The sequence below is a fragment of the Mycteria americana genome, chromosome 11, assembly GCF_035582795.1.
Source record: "Mycteria americana isolate JAX WOST 10 ecotype Jacksonville Zoo and Gardens chromosome 11, USCA_MyAme_1.0, whole genome shotgun sequence".
NCBI lineage: Eukaryota > Metazoa > Chordata > Aves > Ciconiiformes > Ciconiidae > Mycteria > Mycteria americana.
In genome coordinates this window covers 3,888,956-3,904,686 of record NC_134375.1, presented here as the reverse complement: position 1 = coordinate 3,904,686, position 15,731 = coordinate 3,888,956, and the positions used below count along the sequence as shown (strand labels likewise).

General features: G+C 40.3%; 1 protein-coding gene across 7 annotated transcripts in view; it reads left to right on the top strand.

Moving 5' to 3' along the window:
- Positions 1 to 15,731, top strand: part of SYN2 (synapsin II) — a 225,467-nt gene that overhangs the window by 113,733 nt on the left and 96,003 nt on the right. For all 7 annotated transcript variants that reach the window (XM_075514128.1, XM_075514131.1, XM_075514127.1 and 4 more), the window contains one exon: positions 12,377 to 12,466. In XM_075514128.1, coding sequence (XP_075370243.1) covers positions 12,377 to 12,466 — 90 coding nt within the window. The remainder of the gene's footprint in view (positions 1 to 12,376; positions 12,467 to 15,731) is intronic.

The following is a 15,731-nucleotide window of genomic DNA, read 5'->3' as shown; positions in this document are numbered from 1 at the left end:
TTAATTAGCTGTTGCCGTGCTGGTGGAAGAGTCCGTATTTAGCTTGAAATACTGGCGTGATGTGGTCACGGAGGGGACGTGGAAAGCCCGCCGTAGCGTGTCAGGCTGCTGCATAGCTGTAACAGCTGGTGACGAGACATCTCCCGCTGCGTGGATGGGAAAGCCGGGTGCTGAGCAGGCTTGGCCTCAAGTGAAGTCAACTTCGTTGGCGTAGCGACAAACTGCTACATCAGTTCAGTAATGTGGGCAATAAAGGAAAAAAATAGGAACTGTGTTCTGGTCAAAAGCTGGCAGAGTGGAATTAAGACCCAGCAGACAGACATATCTGTGTTATTTTAAAGACAGAGGAAAGATCCTGGCATTTTTTACGTAGAGCTCCAGATGTGAACCCATCTTGTACTGAAACATCTTCAAAAGATCACTGGGACTTTGCTTCATTGTAGGAATTTATTGTTATTAAGGGTTTTAAATGTAAGAGAAGTGCCATAGAACACTTTGTTATGCCAAAATTTATCCCCTTGCTCATCTGCAATCATTCTGAGGGAGGGCTGGTTATGGCCTTTCCGTTTGTCAGACTTGGTAGTACTGTAAATCTCACAGTTCTTGGTTGTTTCTTTTCCTACAGTTTGTGAGCAGACAGCCAAATACTTTTTTTGCAAGTTTGTTGACATCTTTCTTTTTTGCTCCTTTTGCCAAGCTTAGGTAATTCTGTGCCTTCATGTGTTGTATTTTACGTTGCATTTCTCATTTCTTTTGCAGATGATTTTCTACTTACCTGTCTTCATCCTTCCACTCTTATTGAACACTTCATTTCTCTTTTCTTACGTTGCTTTCTTCAGAAGGTCTGTTTTAACTGCCCTTTCTTGCTTTCTGATGGTATTATAGTACTCTCCCCCACCTTGTTTTCTCTTCCTTCATGTGTTGCTGTTAGAAGTTGCACTCTTGTGTTTTCCCTCCTCCGAGCTATACTTTAATAATCTTGAGCAACAGATTGGGGCGCTGGCAGGAATCTTGTAGGCACTCTGCAGGGAGGAGCATATAAAAGAAATGAGCTCTGTTCATTCCAGCTTCCCGTTGACACACATTATTGAAGCTATGCTAGTAGGCAGACACAACCACACAGATGAGTTTCAATATTGTGTTAAAAAAAAAAGGAAGAAAAGTCCTTTGAAAACCTATTTCTATAAATCTGTGTGATCTTTCAATGTTATTCCATGCCTGGTTTAGAGAAATTATAAATTTCTTACCGAATATGTATTGCACTATAAGAAAATTCTGTGCTTGTTACCAAAAATAAGATTTGTCCAATAATGCTGGACAATGGGCTAGAATTTGGCTGGTTATTGCACTTCTCTATATGCCAGAGGGGATCTTGCTGAAGGTCAAGGCTAAAAAATGCATACCTGCAATCTGGCTTCAACTCAGGTAGGGAAGACATTTAGGGACGCTCACATTTAATGTCTGTTAACATTATAAATCTTAGAAATGTTAAGACCTGTATTTTAGTCAGTGGCTATAGTTTTATATATTTCATTAGATGAAACCTGGAGCCCGCACTGAAGTTTCTCGTCATTTCAACCATTCTGGCAAGATTGACCTACTTGCTAGATAATGACGGGGACACTGGGCAGCCAGCGCCCGCCCAAGCCGGTTGTTTAACGGCCTTTTCCTACCCCTGTACTTCAGGAAGCTCCTGTAGCAAGAGCGGTTCCCTTCCTTCGCTTCAGGACTGGAAGCCAGGTGCTGTCCGTCTCTTTCTCAAGCAGTGAAGAGTTGCTTGCTTAGGCACTGGACACAATCGCACGGGTGGTAAAGTTTGAACAGCTTCATGTGATAATGCGTGGCAATCTCCATAACAAATTCCATTTGCCTATTTGAAAATATTTACGTGAATGGTAGAGGTCTTTCTAAAACCCGTTTTGTGGCTTATATTCACGTGAAGGATATTGGATTTACAGACACAGTGAGGATCTATAGGGCAGCCAGAGAACAAACTGTCCCCGTGTGCTGCTCTTCCAGCGCTGATGCGAGCAGAACTTTCTTGAACATAAAGAACTGTGGTTTAATTCTCTGTCAGCCGTGAAGATTTTGGCCTCTTTGCTCAGTCTGCCAGTTAAAGCAAAACACGATGATGGATTTGTAGTGCGAGAGCTGGAAGTAAATTCACACAACTGTCAGAAGGAAGGTAAAACATTTTAAGCTTTTTGGTCAAAAGACAATTTACTAGCAAGTTTTAATATGAAACTGGAGCAAAGTTTAAATGAATATTTATGAATGCATAACAAAGAAATCTAAATACATTAAACCTAGCAGTGTGTTCTCCTCTTTGCACCTCTTTATAGAGCTGTTTTAAGGTTAATCTATTCTTGCAACAGAAAGGGAATATTAAAGTCTTGCTAAATGATTTTGCTTTCCTAAAATATGTAAGCTCAATAGAAATTCCCTGAAAAGAGCAGAGACTCTTAAATAATGAATATACCTCAGCGGGGTGATGATTTGTTTTCTGTTCCATACAGCAAGTAATTTTTACAGCTCTATATTCATCAATCTTTGCTTGAACTATGAAGTACTTTATATATAAACTGAGTGTGTGTATATATATATATTTTTTTTTTTTTTTTGCTTTGACCAGCATTTACTGCCATGAGGCCAATTTAATGCAAAAGTAGACGCAGATTTTATTACCGCATTCTTGAGTTTTGTGCTAGGTTGTTGTCACTTTGCCCTGTTCCTCTCCACACTGAAGAGCAGCAGTGGGAGCTCTTCACATCCATTGCAGACTTTCACTGCATTCAACATTTCTAGTGGCAGAAAATTGAAACAGCCTTTTAACCATTTCTTAGCTTCTACGGAAAGAAACTATATTTAAATAAAGGCTATAAGATTAATCTGAAAAACAGGACTGTAAAGCTGTGGTTCATATCCGTTGTATTATCTGCTGTTCCTACTACAGTACTGAAATTCAAAAACCCTCTTTTGTGCTTGCTCAAGTCAAACATCCATAATTGACAGCCAGATTATGAAAGTTAAGCTTGGTTTCTTGTGCAATCTTAATATTTAATTAAAAAGGAAACCTGTGTGTTATATTCCCCATTACAGTACTTAAGATAATTTTTTCTAGCCAAAATCTAGGTAGAGATTATATCTGCTGCTTTTGTATATGACCATGGTGCCTCAGTGATGAGGAGAATCTGGGGGCTAGACTCCCCTTCCTGAAAAAGGAATTGTCGCCCTTCCAGGAAAATCCCTCCCGTTGTGCTGGCCCCTCCACCCCAATCCCCACTCCGTCCTGTCCCCTCTCCCCCCCTACACCAGTCCCGTTCTCCCACGTGATCCTCAGAACGCCCACCAGTGCTGCTGTTGCCGTCTGATTTCCTTGCTGACGTTCCTCTCTACTTAGCTTCCATTCTTATCTCCCATTCCCATGTGAAATGGATGCAAAGTGTGCTTGTCCTTGTTTCTTTTATGAGCTGTAGTAACTAGCATACCTGTTCTGTGAAGTATCTTCTTTAGTTTATGGTGCAGTTTAAAATGCTATAAAGTATTGCACTGTTTGGATGCTGGCCACCTCAGAGAAGTGCTCTGGCTTCCTGTGCTGGGCTTAAAAGAGAGCGTGTTGGCTGGTCTTGTCTGGGGAACAGCATTCTACCGTTGAGCTTTGCTAGTGGATCATTTGAGAAGAAGTTTTTCCGATTTCCTTTATCATGCCGAAATGAGGGAAGCATCTCGGGACAGAAAGGTCCATGTAGGTAAGAAGCCCAGTTTGACTGAGTTTGAATTCTGTGAACAAAGTTGTAGATGCATGTGATCGCATCTATGTACAATTCAAGAGGAAACAAAAGTATTTTAACCATGTGTTTAGCTTTAAAATGGGATTTACTTGTTACTTCAATGGTTAAGTACATACGTACGGCTTTGTTTCTGAAGATAACTTCATGCAGACACATCTGAACACCTGCACAAAATTTCGTTAACTACAAGACTCCTTAACAATGAATATGGGAGGGCTGTATCGGCAAAAACCCGATTTGCATTAAAAGGTACATAGATTTCCTCCTCTACTGTGAAGTTCCATTGAATTCAGTATTTTTATAAAAACTTACTATTTTAACTGGAAAGTCTCAGGATCTTAGTATCTCTAAAAAATCCCACAAACCAGTAACATCTCTTTTTATTGTAGTGAGCCCCAAACCCTTTTGCGAACTGCTTGAGCACATGCCCAAGTCCCATTAAAATAAGCAGGTGCACAGATGTTTCCTTGAAGAGGACACTGAACTCGATGTTCCCATAATAGTGGAATAAACTGCACATTCTGATTGCTGCCAAGTGCACCCAAGAAGGAGTCCTCACAGCTTTTATTTGAATGACTCAGTTCCGTAAACTTCTTTTTTCTCCTCTGTAACTTTTCATTCTGAAATAAAAAGTTCCAGAAGGCTTCTTGATCTAGGCCTCATGGTACTAATTTTCACCAATTCTTTTCTAACAAACATGTCTTGATCGGTTTTCTACCTTTTATGCTCATAGCTATTTTCCCTTCATTTTGATCTGCGTGTCTTCCTTACACCTCGCTTTCCTCACTGTTTACACATTTTGTCACTGCCTCTTTCATTAGCCAGGGTGTTTCTCATCCCCAGATGCCTTGCTACCCAACTTTGCAAGCCAAGATGAAATGTTTTTACGTCTCTGACTGTGCTCCTCTTCTAGTTTGGTTTTTTGTTTGTTTGGTTTTGGGGTTTTGTTTTTGTTTTTGTTTTTGTTTTTGTTTTAAATCCTGCTTTTCTAGCTGTGTAGAAAACTTTTTTTTTCCCCTTTCATGGGTGCACTCTGGTAATTTGTAAGCAAGAGCTCTGCCTACAGTTCTTTCAATGGCATGAAGTTTTTATTTAAGGCTTTTTTTTGCATCCTGTAGAAATTCTTCATGGTTTATATATCTCATCAGATGTGAAAATTCTGATGTGAAAATATTCCAGCAGTTAATGACAGCAGTGATTAGCAATTCGAGAGATGTGCCTCTCAGAGGCACTAGAGGCTGCAGTACTCATGCTGCAGGAGAGGTGCAGAAGCCAAATAAACGCCTTTGGAAATTCTGGGTAACGTGGAGCAGTTACCCAGACGTGGAACATCGTCACCCGATGGTTCTGGGAAAGGTCAGCACAATCCACACAGGCTTAGCAGCTCCATCTCAGTAGGTGCAGACAAGCACCCCAGAGGGTGAGGAGGGAGCTGGAGATAAAGAAGGTGAGGACATTCCAGCTGCAGTCAAAGGTGCAAGGAAGAGATGCTGCTAGTCCCAGAGTGATGGGTCAAGCGGCAGGACCTGAATAAAAAGTGCAGTGGGGGTTTGCAGCTCAGCTTGGTGAGGCAGAGATCATCACCATGTTCTCGTGTGAGGCTGGGCTGCAAAAGGGTTAGGAAACAAGTCGTCTGTGTTATAAAACTACCACTTGAATTATGATGCAGGGTCCATATAAGTTATCTTTCCATTCAGAGTCCAACTGTGTTGTCTTTGGCTTTGCATCGTAATCATGGAAAACTACTGGAGGAACACCAAGTTCTTTTGTCAGTTCTCATCTTTTCTGTGTTCTGTTAACGTGCCCAAACTGATTTGTAGGCAATGTTTCGTTGTTCAGTTGCCATGTCAAACTTCGAATGGACTTTGAAAGTTTGAATACTTTCATTAAGTTGTCTGTCTGCTCCTGCTGACAGAAAGAGGTACGTAAGCTACAGTCAGCAGTCTGTTTCCCTTGATTCTCGTATTAGGTATCAAATAGCAAATCAAAAGTGCACGTACTCAGCCTTCTGGAAAAGTATTTAATGTTTACTAAAGCATAATAGAAGAAATGTAGGCCAATCGCAACAAAGAACAAATATTATGAAGAGCATAACAAGAGTAACACAAATACTTCCCAGGTAATAGTAATTAAAAAAAAAAAAAAAATCAAAACCCACAAAGAGAAAGAGAGAAACTGTGTTTAAAATACAGGCATAGCGAAAAATCTGGATTAAAGTAAATTGACTCCCACAGAGCACATGTGTCAAAGGCACCCTCCCAGCCCCTTCCACACAACTGCTTAATTTCTTCTCCCTCTGAAGGCTCTAACCCTCTCAACCTGTTGGCCACCAAGGACCGCGGTATGTTTGTGCTAACGGTACTTAGTCCGTGCTTTTGAACATCTCTTACTCTTACAAGGCAATCACGTTTTTCTGGAATGACCAGCCACATTTCCGAGCCTCAGCCTGAAAATGGACATTTCAGCCAAAAAACGGACTTCAGGACATTTTTCACAGTCCTATCTGAAGAGGATAAAAAAGTCAATGCGTCCTCTTCTTTATTAGTTTCCTATAATAGACATGTAATGTAAAACAGCCTAGAATGTAAAGCAGCTCATCTTTCAGCTTCCTAACCCACAGACCCTACGAGAGACCTCTGCAGGTCGTTACGGGGAGAAGGGAGCTTCCCTTGTATATTGAAAGGGAAAATCCAGCTGCTGCGGCCCCCGTGCACGCTCACGTGTACCGAGACACTTATTCAGGCATCACTTACTCTCGTGTGCATTTCACAGAGAAGTACTAGGAACCTCTACAGCATTTCCATGGAAAGCTGGCTTTCATCAATTCTTAGTCTTACAAAGAAATGATTTAAGTATACAGTAAGATGAAAGTTTTACTCTGTCTAAATGTTTGATCAGCATGACAACCCGATTTTTAAACTGTTTTGCATCATCTGCTTTTAAGTGATACATGTCCAAAGAAAGCTGGCAGCAATACTGAATATTGAGATCATATTAGAAACTCAGAAATTTGTTTGTGGGTGAAATTACTAAAATAACTGACACACATTTAATAAATTTGGGAAAAGGCAAATTTATATATGGAAGTCCAGAAGTAAACTGGTATTGCATTACATTTCTTTGCTCTGTAGATGTGCCCACACCTTAGAGCAGTCAAAGATGAATTAAATCTCAGCTAAAAGCACCATTTTTTTATGACAGAGGGATTCAAAAAGTGTTCACGCATCAAGGTTTTCCTCTTTCTCTACTCCTAGAGAATGCCAGCTCGTCTGGTTTGGTGGAACAGACTATCCAGAGAATTTTGTGATCATTTTAGTCATTACCATGAAGTATTAGATGGCCGGTTGGAGTTCTTCCACTGTCAGTAGAAGCAAGCCTTAACTTGTAAAGAGCACCGATAATGAATACTCACAATAAAGGGAAAATCTCTGACAGAAAAGGTTTTATAATACCCAGCTCAGTGGTACTTCCCTGATAGGGAACAACTATACAGGCAAATGTGAAGTAGTTTGTTGCATGAAAATCTTACCAGGAAATTCTCCCCTGGCATGGACAATGATACATATCCTTCAGCCTGGCGAGAGATTAGAAACTTGCTGGGATTAAATGTAACACAAAGCACCATCTGCAGTAATTAATTTTAAATATCATATCTAATTATCTTGGAGGAAAAAGTTTGTGCAGTTTGTTCAGGAAAAAATCTGAGCATTTCAGGGATGACATGCATGTAATTAACCACATTTTAACTCATCTAAAGTGATAAGTAAAGTCATTATTCAGTCTTTAATAGAGATCAGTTGTCCTCTGGGTACGCAGCTCCCTGAGCTGGAAGACAGGGATGGGGAGCAGAATGGAGCCCCCATAATCCAAGGGGAAATGGTGAGTGACCTGCTGCACCCCTTAGACACACACAAGTCTATGGGGCCCGAGGGACCCGGCAGAAGTGCTCACCAAGCCTCTTTCAGTCCTTTACCAGCAGTCCCAGGTGACGGGAGGTTAGCTAATGTGACACCCATCTACAAGAAGGGCCAGAAGGAGGACCCGGGGAACTGCAGGCCTGTCAGCCTGACCTTGGTGCTGGGGAAGCTGATGGAGCAGATCATCCTGAGTGCTATCACATGGCACGTACAGGACAACCAGGTGATCAGGCCCAGCCAGCATGGGTTCAGGAAAGGCAGGTCCTGCTTGACCAACCTGATCTCCTTCTACGACAAGGTGACCCGCCTAATGGATGAGGGAAAGGCTGTGGATGTTGTCTATCTGGACTTCAGTAAAGCCTTTGACACGGTTTCCCACAGCATTCTCCTGGAGAAACTGGCTGCTCATGGTTTGGACGGGTGTACTCTTTGCTGGGTAGAGATCTGGCTGGATGGCCAGGCCCAAAGAGTGGTGGTGAATGGAGTTTACTCCAGTTGGCGGCCGGTCACAAGTGGTGTTTCCCAGGGCTCTGTGCTGGGGCCAGTTCTGTTTAACATCTTTATCAATGATCTGGATGAAGGGATCGAGTGCACCCTCAGTCAGTTTGCAGATGACACCAAGTTGTGGGGGAGTGTTGATCTGCTTGAGGGGAGGAAGGCTCTGCAGAGGGACCTGGACAGGCTGGATCGATGGGCTGGGGCCAATTGTATGAGGTTCAACAAGGCTCAGTGCCAGGTCCTGCACTTGGGCCACAACAACCCCATGCAACGCTACAGGCGTGGGGAAGAGTGGCTGGAAAGCTGCCTGGCAGAGAAGGACCTGGGGGTGATGGTTGACAGCCGCCTGAATATGAGCCAGCAGTGTGCCCAGGTGGCCAAGAAAGCCACTGGCATCCTGGCTTCTATCAGAAACAGTGTGGCCAGCAGGACTAGGGCAGTGATTGTGCCCCTGTACTCGGCACTGGTGAGGCCGCACCTCGAATGCTGTGTTCAGTTTTGGGCCCCCCACTACAAGAGGGACATTGAGGGGCTGGAGCGTGTCCAGAGAAGGGCAACGAAGCTGGGGAAGGGTCTGGAGCAGAAGTCTTATGAGGAGCGGCTGAGGGAGCTGGGGTTGTTTAGCCTGGAGAAAAGGAGGCTGAGGGGAGACCTCATCGCTCTCTACAACGACCTGAAAGGAGGGTGTAGAGACGTGGGGTTGTTCTCTTCTCCCAGGTAACAAGTGATAGGACAAGAAGAAATGGCCTCAAGTTGCGCCAGGGGAGGTTTAGACTGGATATTAGGAAAAAAATCTTCACTGAAAGGGTTGTCAAGCACTGGAACAGGCTGCCCAGGGAAGTGGTTGAGTCACCATCCCTGGAGGTATTTAAAAGACGTGTAGATGTGGGGCTTGGGGACATGGTTTAGTGGTGGGCTTGGTTGTGCTAGCTTAATGGTTGGACTCGATGATCTTAAAGGTGTTTTCCAACCTAAACGATTCTATGATTCTGTGATTCTGAGTTAGCAGAGTAATTTTTTGTAACTGTGCGCTGCTTGATTACAGTACAGTCTATGAAGTCAAATTTATAGTGTTCCATTCTTAGTGTAATGAAACCCCATAAAGCTTTTATATGAAATCAAAGGGAGTAAGTGTCGTCTTTGACTAAGTATTTCTTATCTGTATCATACTTTGTTGGAGAGGAGAAAAGGTACAGCTGGTGCTCTGTTCCTTTATGGAGGAACAATCTCTAGGCCTAAATGTGAAAGCATTTAATCCCTGGTAGAAAAGAGAAGAGCTGACATTACAAAGAATGTTACAAAATTCCACTATTTTCCTGTTAAAAAAATAATCTGAAAACCATAAATACACATACCTGAGAATATCTCTCTCCGAGCTGAAAATAAGATGCAAAATTTGCAAATGAGAATTAAATTCAGCTAGCTAAAATAAGAGCTAAAAGAACTTTTTTCCACTTTCTTGGGTTTTTTTAAGATGTTAAAAAGACTCCTGCTGAAATATTAAGCTCTATGAGCTCTTTTTTTAGATAATTGTTAAAATCTCCCAGGGTTTTCAGCATCCATATAAAATACTTTATTTACATATAGAGTGGCTCTACCAGTATTCTCTGTTTCATGAATATCCCATATCTGAAAACATTCAGCATTGGATTAGATAATAATTCAGTAGTTTATCATCTAAAAAGACAATGCTCTTGCTTAGGGAAGAATTTGATAAACTTTACTGTGCTTTAAACATGTAATTTGTGGTCATATTAGCTAGCCCAGGAAAACAAAATATTTTCAAAACTCTAATCAAGGCAAAGCATTAATATGGTCTTTTGGTTTGGTTTGATTTTTTTAATAAAGTCTAAAAAATGTCAAATCAAACTTAGTGTAGTTTCCAGCAGACCTTTAAAACCTGGTTTGGATAAAAAAGCAGGCAACATAGTATTCTATAGTCAGCCTATTTGTAAGCTCTGTATAGCTTCCAAACTGTCCAGATGCAACAGGATTTTCAGAAGTGGTCTTTTGCTTTAGTCCGTATAACTGATGTTTGTTTGGTTCAGCTGCGCAAAAGGAAAATATAAAAAAGGTGTAGTCCAGATCACACTTACAAATTGATAGAAGTTCATTAAAACATCAATGACATTTTTTTCATAAATTGCCCAGTAGGAATCAGGGAAAATAAGATATATTTATAGCAGTTTAAGAATGTACAATTACAATGCCAAAATTTTATGTGAATTTGGGTCGAATTTATCAAGTTGCTTTTTTAGGGGAGAAAAGTTTGCCAAGAGATGTAGACACACAGGTGAAGCAGTGTCCCAGCAGGGGCAAAGGATAAATCATTGCCCCCAGCTATGGGGAATCTGAGTTACTTCTCCTCTCTGCCTCAGAAGTTTAAATCTACTTTTCCTACATGCTATTTCATAGCTTCATTACTAGGTTAGAGGGTACTTTAGAGTGATACGTGTGTATTATCGTGGTTGATACTGTTTGATTTTAGGTAAACAAACATTTGCTAGTATTAATCTGCATTAGAGCTTTCTTACCTCGAGTGAATGCCACAACCCCTACAAATACTTTCAGTTTCTCGCTGTGTTTTGCTTGCTTTCCGTGAAAATGGAAAAGAAAATAAGGAAAGAATCACAGGAAATACAGTCATATGACTTTTTTTAGAGGTTTTTACTTAAAGATAGGTAAATAGATTTATTTTAACATAACAATTGTTTGGCAAAAATCATGTATTTAATATGCAGTATTTGCTTATGAAATTTTGGATTTGGATCTTGGATAAGAACAGAAACAAATTGTAAGTTGTCAGGAATCCTATTTGCAAACCACCTTATTTTGGTAGCTGTGATAATATTTCCTTTCCTTGAGGTCTGTTTTGTTCAGCACACTATCCAACTAGAATTTCATAAGGTTTTGGTGAAAACTACTCATCATTAAGGTATTTTCCACTGGACTTCAAAATTTAAATATGTGTTTTACCAAACCTAAGTAAACACCACTAAATCAAACAAATTCTCTATGCCAGCTGGAAATGCGACGCAAAGCTTTCATCATTTTTTTTCCCTTTGAACAGTTTTTACTATCCCTGCACCCTAAATTGCATTAACAGAGTAGGTATTTGCTCAAACTGCCTTATGGACAGAGTTCTATTGTTCTTTGCTTTTTTCCCTGTTTGTAACCAGCAAATCCCACTATTCAAACTGTTGTGCTAAGTTGTTTATGTCTCATGTTGGCATAATGACAATTAAACACATCACAGGCATGTACAAGCCAGAGCTTTGCAGTCTTGGAACAATAGTGGTCTTCTGACTGCCAAAGTCATCTTGCTCCCTAGAAACCTCACTTGCTCAGCCGTGAGCTCAAGAGTGATTTAGTTTTTGAACTGTTACAACAGAAGAGTTGATCTGTTCACTAAAGAGAAAGAACAACCCCAAAATACATTTCCGTTTAATAAAGAATTCTTTGTCCTCTTGTGTTTAAATGTTGTTTTGCTTTCTGTGTCAAGTTACTACAGTCCAGTGTATAGGTAGACTGGATATGTTGGGGAAGGGGCCCAGAAAGAAAACATTAATAGAAATGCCAATAACATGTAGCTGTTTAAATTATCAACAACTTTGTTGATTGTGGAAGAATGGCCATGTGGCTATGGCACGTGGCTAGAGCCTAGGAAATTAAAGTTCCCTCGTTTGTTCTTCACCTGACTTGTTACACATGACACGGTTATTGCTTTGCTCTGTTTTCCAGTTTCGCAAAATTCTGTTTCAATGTCAGTGAGGTGCCAGAGGCTAAATTAATGTGAAATACGTCTGATCTTTGATTAAAGATGGTAGAAAATGCAAAATTATAATGATTTTATTGTCACAAAGTCTGCTTAAAATCTATAGACTATGAGGTATCTGAAAGCCAGTATTCCAGGGTATTTAATCTTCTGTACCTGTGAAGGCTTAACTCGTAGAGGTGGTGTTCTTTGTCGATCTGTATGTGAAGTTGTCACTTGGATGGATTGAAAAGGTGTGCATGTGAGGGAGGAGGAGAGAGAGTGTACAATGTATATGTGTATTAGCTGAGTTTATGAAACACAGAAGACAAGAAGCAAAATGACGGTATGAGATCATTTTGGTAGAATGCGGTTTCTCTCCTAAGCTTTTTGTCTTGTTTTGCTTTATTTTACAGTTTGCCCAGCTGGTGTCTGTCTACAAAACTTTGGGTCCAGAGAAGTTCCCTTTAATTGAGCAAACGTTCTATCCTAATCACAAGGAAATGGTACGTGCAAATACCAATACTAAATTTACTTACTGTCTCTGTACAACAGGAACTGTAAACACACAATTCATTTCCCCCATTTATGGTCTATTTTAAAAGCCATTTTGGAAGCTTTCAGAGGGATGAGGCTGGGTGACCACTTGAAAGCATTGTGATGGTTAACTGGAATATTTTCAGATGTGAAGGTAGTCATTTTTCAGCTAACCAACTTCAGATCTTGAAGAGATTAAATGCTTATAAAGACACAGAACAACTATTAAAGTGCAAGAGTTACTTTTATGGTTTGTTTTCAACCTAGTCCTTTATGATACGTTCAGAGCGTTTATTATCTTTGTGGATGATGCACAAGGCTATGTGCCTGTCAGTGTAGGACTTTGAACTCATCTAAAATCAGGGTGTTTGTGACTTTTGATCTTCATGTACCTGAGCTGACATTGATTCCCAGTCCTTTACAGACATAAACGCATTCATAAAAATAACACTTACAGCCATTACTCACGACCTGTCTTATGCTGCGGACATTTTTTCTTACTTTTCTTGTGGTTTCTAAACGGAAATTCTTTCCTGAGTATATTTTTCTAGAGGAAATACTTTCAGCACTGAGAGAAACTGGAGGGGGGCTATTTGCTGATTGAATAGACTAGCAGAGAAGCACCCATTATTTTTAGAATATAATCCATTCAGCGTGTGTCACACAGCTGTGACTCAAGTACCGTTGCAAGGTCATGGTAAGTATGTTAGTTAGCTCTTTGTGTAGGGTCCCCAAGCTGTAATTGCTGCGTGTCTGTCTCGAGACTCTGGCTAGCACTTCGTTATCATAGGTGGCATCTCAGATAAGCTTCAGTGACAGCAGTTGACTAAGATTTCTTCTGAAGTCTTCTTTCTCCCACGTCCGTCTCATCTTTTGGTAATAAACACAGTATGGTGCAGTCCTGCTGTATTTTTTGATGCATTGCAAGAGTGGCGGGATGGCTCTTCATCCTGCTTTCCCAGTTCTCTCTGGTTTCTTTGGACTACTAACTCACAGATGTTTCCACTTCTCTTGTCACATATGACACTTCTGAAAAGAGCTTTCACCACAGTTACGTATTTAGTAAATTTGCTACACAGAAGTTTTGTAGAGCCTAAGGAGAATGGTACTGATCCGGAGCAGCAGATCCAGATATTGTCCCAGACAGTCAAATCTTTTCAGAATGGAAGGGGTTTTTGTTGATGGATTTGTCAGGAAAGTATACAACTTTATAAAATTTCTATTTTTTTTAATGCAAAGGAAGTGGTTTATGCCTTGGGGATTCATTTGTAACAGGTGGAGAAGCAGAACCACATCTCATGTTTTGCAATATGCTTTTCAAAATGGTAATAAGTTTTATATCTCTCGATTTTTCTGAGAATGGCCAAGAGTAAAGCTGATTTATAATTTCCTGCGCACAATTTATTGTTCTTTCTTCATTATTTTATTCAGCTATTATTCAGGCTCCCCGGGGAAGCGGTCACGGCCCCAAGCCTGTCAGGGTTCAAGGAGCATCTGCACGACGCCCTTAGTCATACGGTTTAGTTTCACGTGGTCCTGCGAGGAGCAGGGAGTTGGACTCGGTGATCCTTATGGGTCTCTTCCAACTCAAGATATTCTGTGATTTTATTGAAAAAGCAGGGCTTTTTAATGCATTGCTGAATTGCAGTACACAGAAACAAAGAAAATATCCTATAACTTTGGGACAAGAATTAATGTGTTAGCTTTTAATTTTTATGTAGTGTGACCCTGTAGAAGGTCTACCAGTTCAACTGCAAACTGCCGTCTTGAACGACTGATTGAATTCCAATTCAGTAAGAGAACACAAACAAGACAACGTGTGTATCTGTTTATAAGGCATATTTTGCTTAAGAGTATAACAAATATTTGAGTGGGTTTTCCCCCCTTCGTTCCTCTACATTGCTCATTAATGTCTGAACTGATAAGTTATTTGTCTTTTGTTTGAACTTTTGAATGCTAATGTTCTCCACACCTGCGTAATTTTTTACATATTTCTACATAATGAAAGTTAATCTAGAGAAAATTAATGCCTTTTGGGATTGCATTGCCATACGTGGTTTAGAGGTGCTGTAATACCTGATTGTGATGAAGCTCATTTGTTTGTTTCTTCCTTCTGAAGACATTATTTGGAACTCTGTGGCTTGAAGAATAATCAGGCAACATGGTAGAAGATAGCATTTTATTCAAATTGCTAGAGTGGGTTGTAAAATGAGCTGAGTATCAGAGTCTTCTAGTCGATGAATTGAAATCATATCATGCTATTTAAATTTTGTGGGTTTTTAAACACTGTTTATTAATAGCTGGCCTCATTTGCACTTACTTTTACAGAGTTTGGTATTTACCGTTTAAAATAATTTTTGGTAGTTCCTCTCGTGTTTGTTCCTTCCCTTCTTATTCTCCAAATGGTAACCTAGAGCTCTCCCTCCCCTCCAGTGCAAACCAGCTGGGGGGGAGCAGGGGCAAACTCCAAATCTCTGCACTGAGTTTTCAGCTGAGCGTGCCAGAGGTACGGTTGGGCTTCTCTTTCTTTTGCTTCTTTCATGCTATGGTGATCATTTGTACTGAGGCTTTAGACGGCAATAAAAGGTAAATAAACAAAGATGCCATTCTTTTGTGTAAAAATGGAGCTGCTTTAATGAAACACTTCTTGAAACAGAAACATTCATCTCAGACTGATTAAAACTATACAAAATGCTGTAAGGCTTTTTGAACTCATTGCTAGTTGAGTCAGCTCTACAGCCTTTCCCTCAGTAATTAGTTCCCTTTATTTCACTGCATTCCCACCTCCTGTGTTCTCTGTCACGATAAAAAACCTGGCTTTTTCAACTTCATTGTTGGACAATTTAATTAAAACTTAACTGGAACATTGAGAAGAAGGCAGCAATATTCAAGGTGCTTTTTTTTCCCCCGTTCACCTGTACAGTCTCCCTTCTCAGTTCTTTTCCCTACTCGTCATAAGTCATGTGAGTAATTTTCAAATTAAAATCAGATGTTGTACCAGGCTATATTTCTGCTCTAACCTTTCATATAACACATACACAGTTTCAAGAAGTAAAAATAAAATGTTGTAAAAATAATCTGCTGTTGATAATATATCAATGCCACTACAGTAAAAATCTTGACAGGAAAATAACATATTCGGAATGCCACATTGTAGTTAATCCTTTTCATAATCTTTATGAGTGCTGAATCTCAGGGAAAATAAAAACTCATTCTGAGAGGGTTTTTTGTAAA